We start from the raw sequence: 23914 nt of genomic DNA on the forward strand, positions 1-23914 counted from the left end.
ATATTAACATCTTCTGAGCATGAACCAAAAATTAGAATAACAGAGATATAATCCTAAAGAAATTATTTTCTTCCATGCAAAATGCATTAAAAATTAACTCAGATTTCACAGAAATAACTGAGTTGGTTATTAAGTTTGAGCTCACATGTACATAATTCTATGAAAAATGGAGCCCAGTTTCTCATGAATTTGTACCTCATTCCATCTCTCAAACACATCCGCTACTGTCCAGTGAATACCAACAGAATCCTGCACCTCTCCAACAGCCTCTCCCCTCTATTGCAGTGTTTGTTTTCCATTTTTTCAATTACCTTTGCAACTTTTACCTCTATCAAATGTGATTGCAATTAACAGAAAAGTAGACACACAAAATAAGACAAGTGATTTCATCTCCTCAGCAAGTCAAAATTAAAACGTTCTCCTTGTCTTACCTGTTGGTATTCTTTTTCCTTTGCCTTTATTTTCTGTTCTAAAGACTGACGAGCACTCTCAGCATTTTGTCTTTGGCAATTCAGCTCTTCTGACAATCGCTTCACCTTTTGTTCCAACATTTGGACCTGTAATAATTTAGTTTCAATCACAAGTGTTAAAGGTGCAAATGATGTTTCATTTAAATGTACAAGCACTCATATAAAAAAACCACTGCTTTCAGCTACTACAATTGTTCTAGCATTCATATAACCAAAGTAACTTTAGCTGGTACCATACAAATTCTTAGCAATCCAAAGTACAAAACTCATCAAAACTCATTTTTCCTTTTGTTTAGTGAGAAAACGCGTGTATATATAGAAAGAGTATATATACTTTTGTATGTATGCATTAGGTGTGTATGAGTGCATACACATACAATAATAAAAAAATCTTTAGATAATATATTATCTTTATATATTTAGATAATTTAATAAGAAAATCAGTGTCTTTAACAGTCTGCAGAAATATGCTACATCTGGCAGTAAGAATAGATTGTATTTTCAGTATCTCAGGTTGCTACCAACTAAAGAATGACAGTAAACTGCTAAGCAACTACATGTTTAGACTGAAAATAAAAGAATTTTCCACTGAATTTCAGAGTGATTCAGCACATTGATTTGGACAGAATAAAGAAGCAGCTCTCTTAGTTTACTACAACAGAGTATCTTTTACAATTTAAACTTTAATTTAAAAAAAAATTGGCAGGCTATGTTCCAGGTTCACCTCCATGTTAACTTATTTAACTCCATTGATTATGTCAATATTGTGCCACCCAAGAGAGTGAACAAAAAAAATTCCCAAACAAAAAATGCAATTTTTATTCCAGACCAAATCTGTTAATGCAAAATATGTTCTTTTTTTCCCCAGAGAGTAAGAAAAATGGCAAAGGGTGAATGGGACTCTCTTTTTTCAGCAACAAGAGCTGTTTATGGAGTTAATGAAACAGTAGAAATAAGAAAATAAGAAGCAGGTAGCTGTATTGGGATGTCAGGTTATTAGGCAGAGACTGCAGGGATCATGAACTCCTGTAACATCACACAGAAACTTGATTGCAGAAAGGCTGCAGATTTCACAAGGAGTGAAAATACTTGATAACACAGAGGTGCTGTGGTTGAAGTCTGTGCATGGCGCCAGTGACAGAGAACTGTACAAGAGGGAGTGCCAGGATTAAATCCAGACTACAAGGCAAGAACTAAAACCCAAAATCGCAATGCAGTTCTGCTTTCAAAGTCCAGGGTGGGCAGGCAGAGAATCAATTCCAGTGCGAGAAAGAGGAAACAGAACAGAAAGGAGTCACCTTCAGATGGCAGGACCAAAGGAACCTTCAAGGGCAACATGCACTGCACCTTAAGGAAGGGCTGCACCTCAGTTCCAATGGCGGCAAGTCCCACTCCTCCTTGTCCTTCCCCAGGCATGTTTCTAGATACACAGCCTTGCCCCTTCCCTTGGGCTGATTTTAATCCCCTTTGATTCCTTAGTAAAACAATTCCACTCTCTTAAACCCACAGAAAATTAACAAGGGAAAATTAAATACATAATACCCTAAACAAGGGAAAATTAAATACATAATATCCTAGTCTTTTAGGAAGTTGAATCCAGTCATTTGTGGAATCAAATAAATTAAAATAAAGCCCTTTTCAGAGAAATTGAGCTGTCAGATTGGGTCAGCTGTCTTCCTACAAATGCACCATGATGACTGTGCCTTTATAAAAAAGTCAAGGGACTATGACAGGAGTTTGATTTTCCCTTAACCTGCCAAGACTTCCCCTAAACTAGCTCCTCTCAGAATTACCAAATGTTGCTGTCTCTCTGAGAAGGCAGAGTGGTCAAGGTTTACATGAGAACATGCAAAGGTTTATTTTTTAAGGACCAATACAGGAGTTGTGGGAAACAGCAGCTTACCAACATAATTAAGTAGCATGCAGAAACTTGCTGACAAACATGGATAATTATTATACCCAGAGATGATACACACAGAAACATCTTTTTCCCCTATCCTGTAGATGGATCAAACTAATATGGTAAAAAAGTTAAAAGATAGATGAAAACGTGAAGATTCAAGAAATTATGACATCTGTGCACTAATTTCAATTTTGTTAAGTGTCGGGAAAAAGGACTTTAGGAAGGTAATGCAACTTGATTAATCAAGGAAAACAGTTACTTGTTACCTTCTGCAGTTTGAAATATTTTGAGCACTGGCATTCTCCTCTTCTTTGCATGATTATGAGCAAAAATCAGAACCATTTCAGATTTTTATAGGTATTTATATACACTGTAAATTCTTGACTAAGCAAATTGTACTATTCTACTGATTTTTACTATGAATTCAAACTCCTTAGGATTAGGTAGTGAAAGTCCTTTTAGAAACTGCATATATTCTTAATTTTGTATTGCATTTTTACCTAGACTTTATTTAAAACAAGCAATTTACAATACAAGGACTATGCCCCCACAACATCCTGTAGTATAAGCAACAGATTCTGATTTTCTGCCAAAGAAGCATGACAGGTCAGAACTTGCCACCAGATGTCATTGTTGCTCTATGCAACTTGACCAGTAAAATATTTTTCAGAATTTGAGTCAATCTTACCCGAGTATGAAAATTATTTCTTCAGGTGGTATAAAAACCTTCCAGAAAATGGGCAACTGCATACATGTAATAATGTTTTTACACATAATACAAATCAAACTAGATATGTATTATCCTTAGTAAACTTGATCCTTAGTAAACTCTCAAGAAACTTAGTCTGAGAACCTTGGTTCTTACTAAAATGGCTGAAAACTGACACACAGGAATTCTGGCAATGCATTGTAAGGAAAGTCAGATGTGTGAGCCAACGTTTTACCTGTGTGGTAGCTTGATCGAGCTGTGTACTCGTTTGAGTCAGTTTATCTCTGGTTTTGTTCAGAATTTTATCCTTCTCTGTTAACTGCAACTTCAATCTGTCCAGCTCCAGTTCAGTCTCTTGATATTTATTCATATGGGACCTCTTCATTTTTTCTTGAGCTTGCAGTTGCTGTTCTAGGTCTTCAATGATGGAATTTAGTTCTGAATTTAAAAAACAGTAAAGATTAAGAATACTTTCTGCTTTGGAAGGTACCTCTTCCAACACACTTACAAGTATTTAATATGTTTGATAAAAACCCGATTTCCTGACACAGGCAGAAACCCTGCAAAATTTTGAGCAAGTTAAACAAGGTACATCTGTCTTCTACTTTGACATCAATGACTAAAACTATCAAGACTGAAAGACAGTTGACTCTATATAATTCCTACCTCATGAGAAAGAACATAGAAATATGAGAGCTCAGGAGCAAGTGCTGCAAAGGCAAAGACAATTTGGTCCTCTGCTCATTTATTTTTGTTTGGTTTTGTTACTGTTTTTAAACATGCCACTTGAAATATCTATTACATTTTTTTTCTTTTTATAAGTATATTCACTACAAGCATTTGCCTGGGGCGACTGTGCTTTCAAGAGACTTTTCAACTATTTGGTATCTGTACCCAATTCATATTTTTAATGTTTTTCCTGTCTCAAAACTGCATACATATAAAACTAAACCAAGTAATATTCTCACAGTATGCATCAGTAAGAGTTTATCTTCCAAAAACCACAACACAATTCACAGTAGACAACATAAGTTAGCTACATGGGGCATTATCCAGAATTACTATTATATGGTTATGGTTTGGTTTTTGGTCTTTTTTTTTTTTTTTTTTGATAAAAGAAGTCCTGTCTTCCTGATTCTGAATTTGTATGGCTTCCAAGTTGAAAAAGCCACCAAAATTGAAGCTGTATGGGAGGTATTTGAATGAATAGTTTGGAGAGTATGGGGACTTGTAAAACAGTGGAAAAGCTGTCCAAAGAGTACAAATAGCAGGCTTAAGTGAATGCTCAACAAATCCACAACAAACCAACTATTTGCTCTCTTACAGCTATCAGGAATAAGTATTTCTTCATGTCAGTATGTGCAATACAAGACCATATCTTGGGTTTTGATTGTACTTTTTGCAGCATACTTCTTCTTGTGCTTCCAGTAGCATCCATTATTGACCAACTCAGTTATCATTAAGTATGTTCAGTCATCAAATTTTTAATATTGCTCAGCCAAAAATATCAGTAGTATAGAAAAACAAGGAAACAATATAATTGAACTTAACAGTGAGATGCAATGAAATCCTGAGGACTTTTTTTAGCTGTTTTAAGAAGATTGTTCCATGAGCAATGGGAATAATAGAGAAGGAATTTTTTATATTGGATGATGTCCTCTACTCATCCCAAAAATACAAATTGTTCCCTTCTAATTCTCACACTCCTTATGTAAAAGATACCACAGCTTGTAGGTAATCTCTGTGTACTGGCTGATCACTGAAAATGCACCAGCAGCCAACAGGGCCAGCTGCCAAAGGCAACAACAAGTATCTTTCTCTTTTCCTTGCTAAAGCATTAATTTCAATACCTTGCCTCTATCTGCACACCAGCTTTCATGAAACCACACAGGAGACTGCCTCTGGGTCTTAAAGAAACGCATCAGATACCTTGGTTCTGTGCTCTTAGCTGGATCATGAGGGAAGAATTACAGTTCTCAGCAAAGCTGATGTCAAACTCGCTCTTCTCTGATATAATACTTGAATTTGCTTCTTTATCCCATGGAAAAGAGGATGCTGCAGAACTTCCCCTTGCAGGTGTTTCTTGGTTTCTAGCTGGTGTCTTTTCCTGTTGCCATGAAAACACAGATGAGGAAGCCTGATGCCGAGCAATCTCTCTATGACTCAAAGAGCTTTGAGGATGGGGCTGGTTTATTTTCTGTGTCCAAAATAAGAAAAGGATATACCTTTACATAGTTCCTTATCCAAAACATAACAAAACAACTAACTTAATATTAAGTAGCTAATAGTTCGCCATCATTTCACATTGTTAAAATGTCACAGCACCCATGAGTGCAAAGTACTGATACATGTTATTACTTTTCATGCTATGTAAACAAAACAATTTTAGCCCAAGTATCCAAGCATAGTTAATACTTATAAATACAAATCAGGATATCAAAAAAAGTGTTTTGATCTGTGTATTTTTATAAGTAACATAAATTCTTGTATTTTCTCCATCATTTAACTGATGGAAAAATGATGGGAGAGATCCCATCATTTAACTCCTACATTTTTCAAAATGGAAGCCTACATTTTTGCAGGCAAGTGAAGACAAGTAAGTTGAAAAAAAAAAAAAAAATTGAAGTCTAGACTAACATATCTGATATGTGACCAACATTTAATTCTACTGGAGAAGCACAGGTAAATTCAAAAGAGATTTAATTATTTAAACTTATAAACAGAATACCCCAAAATTGCTATAATAAAATACGCCAGGTACAAGCTTTCAATATTTGCCCATAGGAAAATTAAACAGAGAAAATAGTAGATTTTTTCCTCCTTAAGTGAAAAAAACCCCAAACAAACAAAACCTCAAACAGTAAAGCCCCTATTGTATTTTTAACTGGATTTTGAAATGCAGCTCATTTGAATTATTTTTTCTTAAACTAAATCCCTAAACCATGTAATACCCAGTGTGACTTCCCAGTCAAACCAGAGAATATGCTTTTATCTAGGAATAGCTGTGCCAAGACCAGAAATCTGTATTGTATTGTCCAGAATGCTGTGTCCAATCCTGTAACTTGCTAACATAGAGCAAAGAAACCTAACCATGCATGCAGTAATCATTTTCCTTATATGCCATTTAAGTTTACAGTTTCTGAGACAAAAGTTTGAATCCAGAACTAGCCATAATGACTACCAAATGCTTCCTGTAATCATAGTTTTGGAGTCAATGTATCAGGTATTCCTTTTTCAAATTATGTTTTCCTGATTTTTTCACTATTTTTTAAGCTGAATTTTACTTACCATCTTAATTATTGCAATTATTTAGTGGTAGAAAATACTGTGTGGTCTTCAACCATATTACTCAACTTTTTCAGAACACTAATCAATATGCTGAATAGCACAGGTGTCTTTACCAAGCCTTTTCAGGCTCCTCTGTTGACCAGTCCCCAGTAAAAACTGACCATTTATTGCCACTGCACTCAATCTTTTCCTTAAAATTTGCAAGAACTCCCCTTATCAATTTTTTTTCCTTTCATCAGTGTTTTGTGGATATCCAACAACATCACGCCGAGTCACACTTACCTCACACATTCTCTGATTTATTTAAAAAAAAAAAAAAAACAAGCCCAAAAGCTCTGAAAATGTAAGAGGCATGATTTGTCTTTATCAATAAAGGGACCTTTTCTCCATACACCTACACATGGTTCAATAAACATATTGTGTCATGTTTCTAACAGTTTGCCCAGGACAAAAAGTTGGCCTGACTAAACCGTATTTCCAGGAATCAGCACTGTAAGTGGTTTTTTTCTGATGTCATCATCCTCGTCCCCTTTCAGCGTCAAGAGAAGAATGAGGCAACATTGCACATCACAGTGATTCAACAGTCCCACACTGCAGTGCCCTATCAATTAATGGGCAAATATTCTCTGTATCTGGTGATTTTTTTATTACTATTCGTTTTATCAATCCAATTTAGGACTACTTCTGACTTTTCAATTTGAGGCTGTGCCACAGATTCAACCCCAATGAAAAAAGGCTCTGGTATAGAAAAGTTTTTAAAGCTTTACATAGTATGTACTAAATAAAACATTATTTTACATTTTCTGCAATGGCTTTTTCCTTGAGGGCTTTCACATCTTATTCATCTTGTTGCCCGAGATCAGCTAATACTGTTCCTTCTTCTTATATGTTTGAAAGATTTATGGGTTTCTATTTTCTAGGTGTGAATTATTTCTCACAATCTTTTTCAAGGCTATTTTATTATGCTATTGTATTTAACTTGGCATAACTGACACTGTTTTATCTCGTCCTTGCTTGCAGGAGACTTCCAGTTTCTGAAGGATGTGTTCTCATTTTTAATGTCCTTCTTTCCTTTGCTATTCAAAGAGGCTGGCTCTTCTGAATTCTCCAAGACTACTTCTGAATAGCAGTACACACAGATTAATTCTCTCTCCTTTTGAAACTATATTTTATGTGATGTAGAATATATTTCACTAGTTTTACACTTCATTTTCCAAGTTCACTCGGTGGTTACTTTCTTAGATATCACACAAGCCATTCCTAAGAGATACTTACCTTTAGCTGGATGGCTCTCAGTTGTAATTCTAGCTCTTTATTTTCTTGTACTTTTTTCTTGTATTTTTCTTCTAGTTCTTCAAACTTAGCATCTACAAAGACATGATGAATACTTCTTCATAATCTATGTTAGTCCAACCAGTTTTTCACCCAATCCAGCCAGGTTGTTTTGATCCTTATGGGTCCCTTCCAACTTGAAATATTCTATGACTCAATGATCTTAATGAATTTAAGACTCCAGCTTTCAAGGGAAAGTATCTCTCCAGGAATACAATTTTAAATAAAGTTATTTAAATAGTTTTAATCTTATCCCTATTTCAGGAGTGCCATGCTTGACATTGCCACTAACTGCACCCCTTTCCAGATATGCATAAAGAAAGTAAAAGGAACAAGAGTGTAAGAGATTATCTCAGTTTTCCCACTGGAGTAAGACTGAGATGCCAAACTCATAGAACATTTGTTCACCGCACTGAAAGAGGTAAATAATATGTATAATATTGAACACATCAAAGTTTTTCAGCATAAAGTGCATAAGGGTGTCTGGCTACAAAACAGTTCTCCACTTAAGGAAACTTCCTTTCACTTTTCTAGTTCATTCAAGTATATAAATCTATTTGATGTCACTAATTTGAAGATAGAAGTGATATTTTGAAATGGATACAGAACATTAATTGTGTAGGTTATTATGCACAGTAACAGTCTAAACAAGAAATAATTTTCCAAAGATATAACACATTTAACTGTTGACTGCATTTTAGTTAAAGTACCCGTGGTACATGGAGAAAGAAATTTGATCCCCACTACATGAAGGGAAGAGCTGACACCAGGAACAGGCATTCAAAATATTGCTGCAGTCTATTGAAGGATATTTTGTTACTATTCCATGTCCATCAATGTAGCATTGAAAAGATGTAATATTTGTGATGTGTTCAATCTGCACTAATAATTTTTAAAATTGAAATCTGGGGTGCTACAAAGTAGACACTCTTAAAATAACCTATGTAAGAGGGACTGAGCAACTCAGTACAAGTGTAATGTTTAAAATACTCCACCTTCCAAGAAAACTGACATGCTGAACGAAGAAAAGAATCATTTACCATTATAACTTCGAACTGGTGTTAAAGGAGAAGTAAAACTTTTCTGTGGAGTGCCACTGAATGATACATCTCCTGCAGTTAATGTTTGCTGACTTCTCTCAAGCTCACATTTGCATCTGTTTAAGAAAGAAGCAGCAGCATAAATTAATAACGGAAACGAAAAAGTTAATGATCTATTTTTAAGAGCATAACATACAATAATAAATTATATGATTCTAAGGACTTAGTTTAAAGATCAAGTCAAGATACATCCACTGAAAATTTTCAGATGGTGTAACACAAATAAAGAAACAACATTTTATTTAGAGTTTCAACAGTTAATCAATTACACAGGAGTCAGAGCTAAAAAACAAAACCAAACCCCAGGTAGAAAAAAATCTGTTAGAAGTGCTTGAGGTCTCACTGTACAAAGCTGTAGTTCAGCTAAATATACCTAAATCACTGTAAGCACTGAGAATATCAAACTCTTACTCTTCAGTGAGCATCTTTATGGCAGGAAACATAACTTTTAGTTATGTTCTGATACTACACACTTTCAGAAAAGTGTGCATACCTCATGAAAATGCAAGGGAATACTGTCCACATTTTTCATGTGCTCCATTTACATCACTACCCAAAACACCACAGTAGGCAACCCATTCAAGTGACTTCTGTGAGCTTGAAGAGTTACAAGGGCATCCAATGAAACCTATATATATATAAAACTAGTTCAGAGGCTATACAGTAACTTTCATCCTGCTCAGTGAGCACAGGTTGATGATAGTTCAGGCTGTAGCCCACTGCATCAGTGACTCCACACTTGCCTTTTTTATTTTCCCCTCCTTTACAACACAATGCCAAGTACTCCTCTCCCAGTGGACTGTTAGTTGGGATGGCAAATGACCACGTACCAAACAAAATGCAGACAAATACAAAATCAAAAACAATTGCCAAGAACAAGGTACATGTAATACCTTGTATTATATTATATATATATATTTTGTAGAGAACAGTTATGTACAATACTATAACGAAAAGGGGGAACTCAGCAAACCAGACTAAATTTTGGGAATAGATAAATGGAACACATATCCTCAGCTCACAACCTCTTTGTCCCAACATTTGACAGCAGATACAGAGAACACTAGTGTGATTCTATCACCCCTGCTGAATCTCACTAGATTTTTCACTGATGGATCTCAGCAACTCATTGCACAAAGTTAGTGTTTCTACATGCCATAAATGATTGTGTTGTATTGTTTCTCACAGGAGTCAAATACCTCAACTCTCTTTAGCTTTCAAAAAATGATTGGGCAAAGGGAAAAAAAACCCAGAAAGAACAACACAACTTCCTCTTTATTTACTTCTATCAGGACATGTATGAGGCATGCCATCCAAAAGTTACAGGAAGCAAACATAGTGCAGGCTGTGAAAATAAAAACAAACAAATACCCCAAGCCCTAAAGAACCCTGGTAGCCCAGACTCAACCCTCTCTGTGACAGTAATCTGCATTACTAGCACAACAAATTATTGCATAGACAGAACACTCAGCCTTATGAGCACACACAGTTTCAGAAATTCTTTTATTCAAGAATGGAGGGCACCTCTTCTATGAGAGCAAGTTTAACAGGTGAGAGCCCTTCACTCTGGGCAACTGTTCCACTTGTGTAGCACCCTCAGAAGAAGAAGGATGTAAGATGTGCCTGCATTGTAGAAGATTCTTGTGTTGTGTGATTTGCATTCCACCCCTACAGACAGCACACAGACACTGTCTCAGCAGTGTTTATAAGTTGAGGTGTTATGAACTAGGCACCACTCTACCAGAGCAACTGGATTCTGTGTCTCAGTCACAGTACCACTGCTTTTGGCAGCTTCCTCTCTGACTCCAATAGAAGTTCCTGCCTCCTTCTTTCAGAGCTCAAAGTTTATCGGTAGACTTCATCTCACAGAGTGAATTGTTCGTGTACTTTGCTTGCAACGCCAAGTTCTTTGCAGGTTACTTTTGCCAAGTGCCTCAGTTGTGTTAGCTTTTTTGTTTGTTTAAACAAAAAAACAAAATTTTTTTAAAAAAAAATCACAGAATGGATGGCTCCCATTTCCTATGACACTGCAGAATGCCCTTAAATAAACAGAAACTACAGGCACTAACTGCTTCAAATAGCACAAGAGCTCATGTAGAAGTTTGTATATGCACATGTGTATGTAAAAACAGGCTAATGTTTTGAGACTTCAGTCAAATTCTGAAAGAAGTATGACATGAAACTAAAATACCATGAAGGACATATTAAATGAGCAAAAAAGACAAAATAATCATTGTAAATATTTTAGAGACATACAACAAGTCCTCACCTTTTCAGTTCTTGTTCTAGCCTTTCAATGTCCTTCTTGCTGGAATTCAGTTGACCTGACTGAATGTTGACCTGAGATTCTTTCACTTGAAGATCATGTGAAATTTTCTGCTTTGCTTTCTCAAGATTATCACACAATTCCATCAAGCTCTGGTTTTCTCTTTTTAGTATTGCAGATTCATTTTTTTCATTTTCAACCTAGTTGGAATACAGAGACATCTTTGAAATTATCAACTCCTCTCTATACTATCGTGCATTTATTATTATTTTAGTAACACAAAGTTTACGTGCTGTTACTTTCTTCCTGACACTTCAAAATCCTGACAGCTCTAAAAACCTCAGATGTACATATTGTTTAAATATTCTTGGGTGTGAATAAAACCCACATTTCCTGAAAATCAACTCAGTGACATTGACAATTTCTATTTATTGACGAGATACAAGCTCTTCAAAAAATTGATCAATCCCTAAATACTAATAATCATCATTAGTCCATCTTCTTCAAAAATCATCTCACTTCCCTTTCCAGCCTATCTTTAGCAGCCAGAAGACCTTGGCTCACTCCACAGAGTGCACAATCTTTATCAAGGGTCACAGCTTTGAAGATAGAGTCTGGCAGGAAAGATGTCCTTCTCCTCCCTGGAGAAGCACCTAAGGGGTACCATCTTTGGCACAGTGTTGTTCTTTTGACTGAAAAATAGTATCACCTACTACTTCTCAGAATTTTAAAGCACCCCTTATTTTGGTTTGGGGAGCACAGCCATTTCTTGGGATGGTTAAAACAATTTCCTGGAAACTCGTGGGAAGAAGCTCAAAAAAAACTACTAGGCTTAGGATTTCCTAGAAAGTTGTAGCAACACAATGGGACTAACAGGCAACACTTGTAAATTGTCTCTGAGCTATAGTTAGATACTACGAAACAAAATTGAACCAAATGGGTCTCTGCTAATCTGAAGCATGGGAGGACCCTGGCCAGGAGGGTGTCTGGTCCCCTGGTTAGAGGGCTGATGGGGTAGTTAGATGAGGTGTAAAATTACAGCCATAAAAATGAAAAAGAACACCAAATCCCAAACCCCCAGTCTCTGCAAGGAAAAAAACCAAGGAATTACATAAACTAAGTAAAAGATTATGGGTATCTGTAGGCAAGGTGAAATAGGAAGAGGCTGCTAACTGTGCAGCTCTGGTATATAAAACAGGCCCAGACGTTAGCACAGATTTTAACAGGTATAACAATAAAATGTTTATTTTCCTAATCACAAAGAGCTGTAGAAAAACCTCAAAGTACACTTAAATACCTAGAAATAGACAATCATGCCAAACAGATAGGAAGCAGGAATCACATTAACAACCAAAAAGAACTAAACAGAGGGAAGAATATGATGAGTATGAAGTAAGATGAAAATAAACAGTTTATAATTCTGTGCTACCTTTCCTTTCAGTCAGGGGGGAAGAAGCAAAACACTAACCCATCCCCTAAAAACAACAACAACCACCAGATAAGAAACTGTTATAACAGCGTTTGGCATGGAGAATGGCATTTTGACTTACCTTCTGTTTCTGTTTCTGCAAAGCTGCCTCCAAAGTCTCTAGCTGGTATTGCCTTTGCTGACGCTCCTTTTTGAGCTTATCCACTTGACTTTCCAGCTCGTGGATCTTCTGCAGGACTCTGGGGGAGAGGCCCTCTTTCCATTCCTCCACAGCCCAGCTCATGCTGGCCGGATTCTTGTTTCACACCAAATGGATAGTATTTTGCCTGAAACACAAAAACAACTACAATGAGACCTTCCAAGAGGTTAAGTAAGCGTCCCGTTTAAATAAATTGCATTTTTTAAGCTTAGCAGCGATTAGAATACAGCATTCCACCACCGTACAGGCTTCTTGATCTAAAAACCCAGCAGCAACTTAAAATATTAGGTCCTATTTTAACACACTTCTATGCAGTTAAGATCAGATCATAAAACCTCACTCTACTCAATCTACTGACAGCAACAGAGTTTATACACTTAGAGCTGCCTTTGACAGCTCTACCTCAGGTGGCGTCTCCTTGCGAAAACACAAGGCTGCGGTCGGGCATCAGCGACGCTTCTTTATTTACTTTTCAAAGCAACGCGGCTGAGCTCGGGGCATTTCAGAGGAACTAAAACTAGTAACCAACGACAGGCGGAGAGAGCCCTCACGAGACAGGAGGGCTACTTGGCAGCGTCAACCCCGCACCCGACCGTTCACTCACTATTAACCGCCGCACGGAGCCCGGCGACAGCGACGCGGAGCCCGGCGACAGCGACGCGGAGCCCGGCGACAGCGACGCGGAGCCCGGCGACCGCTGCCAATGAGCCCCGGCACTCTCAGCCCCTCACGGCCGGAGCCGCTCCCGCCGCAACTCAAACCCAGCGCCACCGCCCCGCGGCCGTTTGCCCGCCCCCGCCGTGCCGCGCCCCAGCGCGCTGATTGGCCCGGCCGCCACGCCGCTCGCCACGCGGCCCCGGCCCCGCCGCCAATGGGAGCGCAGCCCGGCACCGCCCGCCCTCCTGAGTGGCTGGTTCGGAAGCGTTCAAACTCCATTGGAGGCGGCGGCGCAGGCGCCCGGCCGCCCGAGGCCGTTGCCCACAGCTGGGCGGGGCGACCCCGGGGCGGTGCCCGCAGTTGGGCGGGGGGAGCGGCGGGGCGGGAAGGGGATGAGGCCGGAGAAAGGGATGGGGTAAAAGCCGCAGTTGCGGGGTGTAACGGCAGCGTCAGATCTTTATCCAAACCCACTTTCCCAACCCCGAAGAGAACCTGAGTTTTGAGAAAAGGAACGAAACGTGCTGTCTTGGTCATCACCCATTCACTAGGAAAGATCAACGGAAGGATCCCGAAGTGCTTTCGTATTCAGTTCTGCTCCCGCGGGTTGGGGTTTGTTTCTTCTTTAGTTTTTTTTGAGGCGAAGGGAGGCAAGTTAGCCCAGTATTACACATTTTCTACCCAGAAATACAAACACATTCATAAAGCCCCAAATAGTTTGTAAGTATGGTCTAACATGGAGCATAGAACAGACATGGCAACACTGAAGGCTGAAGGATTCTCATGTTCCTGTGGACCTCCCTGGGTACTTGTCACTGGTTTTTCAAACCCTCTGGTATTCCTCTCCCTAACCCCCCAACTGCCTCTCTGAGGGGAGTTTTGGATTTGAAGCGCAATGTTCCTTTCCATCAGATTCTGTGACTTGTGATTCTATGATCTGATTATCATTTTACCTGTTTAAACATCCTGCCTCTCGTAATCGTTCTGAGAATATTTACTAAAGCACTGTTCTTTTAATCATATTTAGGAAATCGAGTTAAACAAATCTTCCCTGAGAAGTTAAACAGCTCACCAGTCGGCTGGTGAGAACTCCTATTATAAATAAATATGGCACAACAAACTCACCAGCACATTGTTAAAACATCTCCAAACTATCTCCCGAACAAAACAAGCCATTGCAATGATGGAACTGATCCATCATAAATACCTCTTCACAAATTACAATTAGGAAAAACCAAACCAATCAAACAGGCTAGAAAGTTCCATGGTGAACTTTGTGCAGGCGTTCCTGAGGGAAGAGCACAAACAGCAGCGGAGCAGGAACAACTTTAGAGGAATTGAAAACCCTCACACAGTACTGCCAAATAATTCATGAAAGCTGAGGACCAGTCTGAACTGAAGGGGATCCTCTACTTGGTGGACAAGGGGCAAATGCTCTATAAGAATGAAATACTCATTATATGCTATTTTCAACAAGTGTTTCCCATTGGACAGTAACAAATGTTACATAATCAATTGAAAAAATTGAAGAGTTTTCATTTTCTACAGATGATATTACAGTGGGACGACTGATAGACATGGAGCCCTAGCATTTAAACTAGTTCATCATGATTAATCCCTCAGGGAAGGCTTCAGTGAAACAGCTTCAACTTCCAAGACTGGTGGCATATTTTTCAGAAGGGGAAGAATGAGTAGAGACAGCCTTCAGGGTTCTTACAAGGCATGAAAAATGAAAATCAGCTGCTGTGTGCTGAGCTTTGAAGATGCAGTCTGATTCATATCTGGATAACTGAGGCTAAAAAAAGGGAACCTGAACACTGTTGTCAACTTAAGTATGTCAAACTTCTTCTGAAGCTGATTTCTAAGAATGGTCAGGTTTGTACTGGGTTAATGATTTACAAATTAATTCTTTCATATTTGACAACTGTTATGTAACTTTTGCAGGAATTAACTAATTATCATGAAAGATAAAAAGACTCATAATGAGTACAGAAACTTGCTTTTTCTTTTGCCACCTCAACCTTATTTTTTACAGTAGCTTCATAAGTATCAATATGTTAATTAATAGAAGTAAATATAAGAATGAAAATACTAGTAAATGTAAGATTGAACTATGAGATACAAGAAAAAGATCAAATACTCTGAAAAAATAATAAGAAGTTATAAAGGGTGTTAATAGCAACAATCAGTTTGCCTAACACTTGTAATTATTTTCATTATTCTCTACTGGCTAGAATTTCTAAGGTCTTTCTAAGAGGCTCTCAAAATCCCCTATTGTAGAGTTCCCCATGATTTTGAGCAGAGAAAACTACCTCAAGTCTTGTGAATTGGCTTTTCTCTGTCCTTGAACTTCCATTCAGTTTTTGCCAAGTGCTAAAAATCACCATTTATGTTTTCTCACCTGCATTCCTTACTACAATTTCTAGTAAGGGGCCAGAACAGTAAGTAGAATACAAAAGCCATTAAAGACTGAATTTGTATTGCTACAGCTTATGTCAGAGCATGTGATGGAACAAAACCAGAAGGGAAAGAAAGGAAAAGAACGTTCAATGAGAAAACCTCCCCCCACTTGGATACTACAAGAGGCAGAAACCAGATGGAGCTTTTCCTCCATATTCTTCCTTACCAGACTCAGAATCCACCAGGAAAGTCCAAATTCATGTAAGTGTATATATAAATACATATGCACACATAGATATAAATGCATATACACATCAAAGAGCACCTGAAGAGCTGTAGCAACCCCGTTCACCCAGGGAAAGAGATAAATGGTCCAGGCACTCTGTCTGATGGGGTTCCACCTTCCCAACTTCCCTGCGGAGGCACCAGAGGCAGACACTCTGCCAGGCTGCGTGTGAAAGAGGAGAAAGACGGATCATTTTCCTTAGCCTCACCTAAACCCCACCCTAAGTGGTGCCTCTTGCCTCTGGAAAACAAAATTCCCCATCTCTGCCAATGCATGAAGGTGACTGAGAAGATGGTGCCAGTTTAGGTGTCAATACTGCAGCTGCAAAGTTAAGTCTGCACTAGGAAAAACCAGAGAGCTACTGTTGTAAAAGACAATGTTTGGTTGTTTATACACCCTTAGATTCCCTATTCTACGTGGTTTTTCACAGAACACGTACCTTGTTTGGTGAACAGAATGAATGTTAAGGTGGATTCCATTGGGATGCATAGAGACCTTACGCCTTAGATTTCTTAACTGCCTTTTGCTCTTTAAAAAGGTTGAAGTGATCTGCACAATCTTTTCTCACAGTTTATTAACAAAATCAGGGACCATGACATACCACAAATTATAACTCTGTTCCCAAAGGAGAGGGGGGTGTTTCTCTAGTGAGTATTACAGTATTTTTTATGTACCAATGGAAACTGTTACTGAAGTGCTGACACCTGTGCAAGGTGAACCGGATTAATGTATTAGTGGATAAAATACCCACAGTTGCTCTATTGTTCGGGATCACATTGGCTAGTACAGCCTAGCGAATACCAGCAGGGAGGTTTCCTAGTACTGACAAGGTGACTGAGATTACCTGGCTTGTCTGAGGTGACAGAGTGAATCACAGGCAGGTGCTGGACAGGGACCCACAGGTATGGCTCCTGACAGTTTAAAACACCTACAGGCAATGTTGCCGCACTGCCACCCTCCCTCCTGTCCCCCACCTGCGTGCTGCCACTGCTCCTTTGTGACAACTTTGGTGCTGACCTGAACTGCCAGGTAAGTGGTACTATGTCAAGCAAAGACCTTTCTGGTGGCATCAGCATGTACACATATACACTGGGCTGTAAAGTGCTGCATTGTCTGGTCAGATAAATGCCTGTCCCAGCTCAGCAGGTGAAACAGGGATATGCAGGAGAGAGTAAAGAGGGCTGTGGGGACACCAGCTTAAATGAGTTAAAACATCATGCAACAAGCCCCTAAGTCCTTGTGCTCTAATCCCTAACACCTATCTGTGACAAATGGTAATAAGAAACCTTTCCACAATAAATGAATTCTTGTGGTTTATAATCAGTGCGTTTTACAGGGGTAAAACTATCTTACAGCTTCTGCTTTCAGTTAAGTCCCTGATATATTTAGGGCAATTACTCTGAATAATTTTCATTACAGGAAAGTATTTTCTGACCTTTACATGCATTGCATTGCATTATTGCAATTTTTAAATAATCTACAAACTTCTGCAGAAGTGTTAACTGCTGAATTTAAAGCTGCTGGGCAGTTCCAAGGGTAGACCCACTGCAACAAAAAATAGTAAATTATTTAACCATATAAAGGATTGAAAACCTGGCTGCTTGTTAGTTGATGTTAGTAAATGTTATCTTTGAATGTAAATGTTACTTGTTTAACACTTGTTAGTATATTGGAAGGGTGGAGGAAGAAAGCAAACATATAAAAAGAAATGTTTTTTTATGTAAGTGAACACATACCGTCCCATCTGAAGAAGGGTTTGTAGCTATAGCAATAGTTACAGTAGTGAAAAGGTATTAATGTCTTTCTTTCCTGTTCTAAAAACATTATTTTTAAACACTATGAATACAGCCATTAGCATAATGCTTAAAGGGCTGATGTACAGTTAAGAAAATGATAAATAATTACAGCAATTACATTATGATGTGACACATCAAGTCCATATTGTCTAAGGCTTCAAATTACCAGTTACTGAACTGTAAATAAGATTGGAACATTTTTTTTTTTCCCAATGGTTATTTCTCTCTCTTTGTAGTTCTGTTGCCAACCAGAAATGACGATATCAAGCAAATGTTTCATGCTACATATGTTAACACAAAAAAATACAGTCATGGTACTATCAAATACTGTTATATCTTATGGGCAATGAGTTATCAGATTTCAAAGTGCATTTGGTAAGATGGGAACATGTATCCTTTGTGGTCCACTCTTTCCTAATTTTCACAGATCTATAGCTTGCATCTCCTTCGGCCCCCATTTTTGTTAGATCTGTACCCTTAACCACACACAAGTACTCCTACTGTGAGTATCACTCTGTTCTATCTATTGAGAAAAGCAGTTAAGACAGAAGTGTACTACATATAATCTAAAAGGCATGTACTTTTTTATAGCCATCTCTGACTCCTTCCACCTTTACCACCACTTTTTTAAAATGGGGAATTTAGAAAATGCCAGCTGGTAAGTTAGGTTACCTCTGTTTCTTGTCAGACCTGTCTAAGATTTGTTTTTTCTTTGGCTTACATTCAATAATTTTCTCCCTCTATCACCTTTAACTACTTTACTACTTTTTTTTTTAATACTTCTTAATTTCTCTTTTCCACAAAGGCCATCTCTCCCAGTGGTATACAGCCATGATATCTGCATGATTATCTTCACAAGTCTGAGTTTTCTTCTTTGTTGGCCTCTCTATTCTAAGTTCTTGATCATTTATCATGGCTGTTCTAGCTATGCTTTATCTTCAGTTTGAACATCCCATTCCTTTGAACTACCTAAATTGAAGTCTTGAGTTCATACTTGGTTTTTCCTTTGTTATGGTCTAGGATGCACATAAGAATGCAAGTTTTGTTGCTTTATAATCGCTGGCTCCAGTTTCAGCTTTTTGTCATGGAAGTTGATTTGTGATTCTATTCTTTTTTGAACATCACATTGTTCAGGAAAGATACAAATCCATACCCTTTGGAAACACCAGTTCTGTCAGTAATTACTTTCACCTCTGTCACAGTAGCGTATCATTTAAAGGAACTCCAAATTTCTGTTTCATTCACCCTTAAATAATTTCTGCCAACAAAGATTGTGTTTGGCATGATTTTTCCTTCTGGCAAAACATAACCTTGACTGACTGTTGACAGGTGGGTGTTACCTTCTGAGCCACTTGCACACTGGGTCTCTGCATTTGCACACATCATTCACAGAAGCTGAGGCTGCACCCACACACTTTAAAAATAAATGAGGCTTCTGAAACAAAAACAATATGAACTTTTCTGGAAAAAACCCAAACCTGCAGACGGGTTTTTTTTGCTTTATTGTTTAGTTTTCTTTTTTTTCCAGAAGTGGAGAAAGGCAGCTCTGTACAAACTTCTGCCTCACGGATTGTGTACACTGGATCTCATCTGGATCTACACGGGACTGCTCTCTATTTGAATCCCTATAGATTTCTTCCAGCACAACTCATTCTCTCAGGTCCTGGATACCCTTCTCCATGGTGTTCCACCTGCTTGGGCACACTACTAGATCATCCTGGAAAGAATACCTTTCCCTCACACTTGACAGGAGTCACCAGACCACTAAAGGACATGTTCAGCACACTGAATTCTTTCATATATCACATGGCTTATCTGCAGGTATCTCCTGTTCAGCTTCCAATTTCTTGCTCAGTGCAAGACTTAGATAAGCGTTTCCACTCATCATTATTGCTGTTAAAAGGTTAAATCTTTACATCATTTCAGCCCTGCTGACTGCTTGCCATCTGACTTAACCTGGCCACTGACATGGAGCTTTAAACCTACAATGTGTCTGCAGCCTGAAACCCAGGGATTAAGCTGACATATTGGTCTTTGAACAACCAAGAATCCATTGGGAGTAAATTCCACTGTTATTGATTATACACATATATTTGTAATATATATATGTATATAAATTTATATGTATGTGTAACTTTTATGCAGGTACTTATCTGACAATCTTCTAATCATGCTTTGTGTTGTGTTCACTCACTGGTCAAACAATTTATCAGTCAGTGAGATAATTAAGAACCATTAAACCATAAGAACCTTAAACCATTCATGACAAGCTAATCAAATCACTTATTAGCTTCTACCTATCTTAATGCTGTCTCTAAAATCTTCCAGTGATTCTCTGGGAAAAGTTTGACTAGATAAGACAAAAGTACACTTCCTTATCCTATACTCACCATAACCACCTCAACATTACTTCTGCCATTTTTACAGGCAAGGTCTAGAGTGAGTTTTTAGTCACTCAACTAACTGTAGTAGGAAACCCATCTCAAAAAGCCATAGTTTATGAGCCACTAACTGAAATGATCCAACAGACTAAGTATGGAAGGAGAAAACAACTGTTTTCTACATCTTAATGACTTTGGTTATCATTTGATTTCCTCACCTCTTCCAAGTCTAAATGCCAAGAGTTTATTGATACTTCCTATACTACTTTTGTATTAGTCCTTTCCAGGAAAATGTTTGTATGTATTTCAAGTCTTTCCACAGCATCTAGCTTATCACATAAATGATAGTCAGCATAGAAAATAATATTTATATATACACCTCTCTGCATCCCAAATTGCTCTCAGAGCAAGTTCCCTGTTTGTTTTGACCAGAAGTGAGAATAAGAATCAGAGCTCTTTTAGAAACAATATACAGATTCCAAAAAGCTGAGATACATCTAGCTGAGGTTTTAGTCTTTTACACTGCATTTTAGAAAATCATTCAGAAAACCTTAAAATATGGAGTTTCAGACTACTTTCATATCCAAGCATGGTCTTAGACCCATTTCATAGAGATAAGCAAACATTAATGATTCAATTCAAGTTACACAGGTTTGTGAAAGTCCCAAACCCGTATTTTAGATTATGACATTAGCTCTTTGCTTTCTCAGGAAATCATTTACCTCTAAGTGCCAACAAAGTATTTTCAATGGGGTGCCCACAGTCAGACACATAAATCCATGCTGAGATGCATGAAGATTATCAGAAAGTGGGCAGCCACTAAAGCATCTACGAATCAGTGGTTTCTACTGACTTCAAGGCACAGTGAAAAACTAAGTTCTGCTAAAAGCTAGTATTTTTTGTTTGGTTTGGTTTTGGTTTGGTTTTTTGTTTTTTTTTGTTTTTTGTTCAAGAGGCCACTGTTTAAAGAAATTGGAGGACCTAATACCATGCTAAATGGTATGTTCAAAAATATCCAAATTGGTAATCCATGAAAACTATAAAAATGTTATTCACTCCGTCATTGGACTACCCTACCTTGGACAGCAGTAACAGTTGCACAGTAAACTGTATTTGTCGTCCCAAACCCCTTTTGGGAGTACTGGCAACCACGGAATCAAAGTTCATTACTTTACTCGCAAATACTAAAAGGTATTTTGTTTTACTGCCCTTACTGGAAAGCTAGAAAGAGACACAGGTATTAAACAAGTCCTCAGGCAGAATACAACTCTAAGCAAACTAGAATATTCAACACAGTGTAGTTTATTTGCACAGATAATCAACCAAAACTTTTTCTGGACTACAAAACTGGGTGCTGGCTTACTTGTGATAAGCCACAGAGTACTACAACATGTTAGCTCATGCTTGGTAGCAACAGGTTTGTTTTCCAAGGTTGTGCAATCCAAATTCCTTTTCTAAGAGATGATTTTGAGAAGCACTATTAAAAGGAATAATTAATGAGAGCACTGGATACTAGAGAAGTAAATCTTTTTTGTGGTAAGCTTCAAACATTGAAAGTATCAATTTATAAAGAACTAACATAATTTTAGGAATGGGAATTTCTGCTAGTGCACTAAGTTTCTGCTCATTACATTACAATCAGGTCAGTGTACCCAGCTGTAGCACATGACAGAGATTTTAGGAACACTGTTAGGGTCACATTTACAATACAAATTGGGAATGTGTTGCAACTGCATTCTTTGATTTGATTGTAATGTAGATGACTGTAAAGCTAATGAAACATCATCTACTATTCACAGGAGAAACCACCAGCTGTTGCTTAAGCACAGTTTAAAGACAGTTTTGTATGAAACAGGTTATGACGGTTTCATCAACCAACAAGGACCGAGATTTTTTCCACGTTATAACAAGATTCTTTAACATACTCAAAATACATTTAATACAGGTTTTGCTAGCAAAGTGCTAAGACACTTCAAAATTCATTGCACAGTTTCATAATAAATGTCTCCTATATTTTGACATAGATAAAGTCAGTTTTCCTCTGCTGATAGTTGACCATTTGGTCAAGCTGAATGGTGTTGGGCTTTATTTTCACGAGGGTTTGAGACAACATTCAGGCCTACCAAATCCAAAATTTAGGTACAAAAATTTAAATAATATATCTCTCCTATAGGTTGCTTTCATCTGGAAATCAAAAAGCACCTTCCTAAGATCACTATCATTTTCTCAATTTTCAGACAAGAAAACAGACACAGGGATGTGCTGCTACACGCCCAACATCAGGCCAAAGACTGGTAGCTAAGGTAGCTGAGGTACAGTCCTATGTCAGTAAGTTATTTCCCATTTGTTGGGATGTTTCTATTTGTATGCTATTTAGATGTTTCTGTTTTGTAGAGCATTTAATACAATAATCCTGGTGATACTGTAAAAGGATCCAGTATAAAAATTAAATTATACCAGAGCAGAGGAAATATTTTTGAGATAGAGTTCATAAATCATTATGGCAAGTCAATAAAATCTCTAAATATAATTTAGAGGTGTCGTGTTTTCAGGTAAAAAAAATTGCTGTAAAATTCTCTAGCAGCATAGAAAGACAATACATAATCCAGCCCACATATGACTGATACAAGATTAACCATCAAGGTTTTCTGGACAAATTTGAACCAGCACAGGCACTTGGAACCAAATCAATAATTTGTATCACTTTTACCTCCAATTCTTGAAACAGTTTGAGTAACACCTACACTAGTTTTAGTCTTTTATTAAATCACTCCCCAACTAGCAGATAAGAACTGTTAGTTTTAATCCCAAATTCATACACTCCTGCCTGCTCTTAAGGAACAAAGATGTATGTAAAGATTCCAGGTTTTAATGGTCCTAGAAAACTGTAGTACCACCAACACAGCAGATTTGCTTATCGAAACCTCTTTGCAGAACCCGGCTATAATGTCTGGGAAGCTTGATTTTTAAAGCACCTACTGCTACAGTCTCTGAGAGTCTAATACACATATTAATCACTGCATTAAGTAATGTCATGAAAAGTAATGATCATCACCATTCTCAGTTTCGGGAGCTTCTCTTGCTTGGGTAAATTTGCGATGTATTTTATTTTGCAGTTTGTTGAGCTGACGTTGCTCTTGCTGATAAGAAGTATGATTTTATTTATTCTAGGTAATCTGATCTCTTCTAGGGGACCCAATCTTGCAGGTAACCAATATGTCAAATCTCCCCCACAAATCTTGCCTTCCTTCAACGTGTTAGTGATTCTTGTAAAAACGTTTCCTTTGCAGTTAAGGTCCCTAAATAAGTCTACTTCGAATGCAGAGAGACCTGAGGAAGTGAAAGTGACCAGCTGCAAACCAGGAATTCGACTAAAAGGCTTTGGGGAGCCAGCACACCACCTTGAGGCATAGATGCGCAAGTCAGTACTACTGTGTTAAAAACAGCATCCTTATACCCGGCCCAGCATGGGGAAAACAGGACAGCAAACAAACAAGTTGAATCCTACTACCCTCTTTTGCAACTTTCTACTCAGTAAGGAAATCCCTTTTCTGTATCAGTTCAGAGCACAGCGACTCCATGATCCATCTTATCATCTCATCCTGACACCTGATGTTTCTTCCAGATTGTTACTCTAAGCTCTCATATCTACAAGTACAGTTGTACTTGTGGTCAAGTACAATTCAAGTTTAAATCTTAAA

General features: G+C 37.9%; 1 protein-coding gene and 1 long non-coding RNA gene across 4 annotated transcripts in view; one reads left to right on the forward strand and one right to left on the reverse strand.

Moving 5' to 3' along the window:
- CENPF (centromere protein F) overlaps positions 1-13437 on the reverse strand; it is a 35703-nt gene extending 22266 nt beyond the window's left edge. Inside the window, exons 1-8 of one of the 2 annotated variants that reach the window (XM_019282460.3) lie at positions 13301-13437; positions 12619-12823; positions 11072-11268; positions 8743-8858; positions 7646-7737; positions 5012-5279; positions 3318-3520; positions 432-557 (exon numbers count right to left, since the gene is read on the reverse strand). In XM_019282460.3, the coding sequence (XP_019138005.3) occupies positions 432-557; positions 3318-3520; positions 5012-5279; positions 7646-7737; positions 8743-8858; positions 11072-11268; positions 12619-12780 (1164 nt within the window). In that variant the 5' untranslated portion in view covers positions 12781-12823; positions 13301-13437. The other variant, XM_020584219.2, reaches the window with a different exon arrangement.
- Positions 13438-14058: 621 nt separating this feature from the next.
- LOC109143788 lies at positions 14059-23914 on the forward strand. 2 transcript variants are annotated; one of them, XR_002044147.3, is made up of 5 exons: positions 14059-15225; positions 15840-16011; positions 22451-22541; positions 23385-23420; positions 23504-23914. It is a non-coding gene; the product is annotated as an uncharacterized LOC109143788 (long non-coding RNA). The 2 variants fall into 2 exon arrangements; XR_002044148.3 differs by having other exon boundaries at positions 22451-22525.

The sequence above is a fragment of the Corvus cornix genome, chromosome 3, assembly GCF_000738735.6.
Source record: "Corvus cornix cornix isolate S_Up_H32 chromosome 3, ASM73873v5, whole genome shotgun sequence".
Taxonomy (NCBI): Eukaryota; Metazoa; Chordata; class Aves; order Passeriformes; family Corvidae; genus Corvus; species Corvus cornix.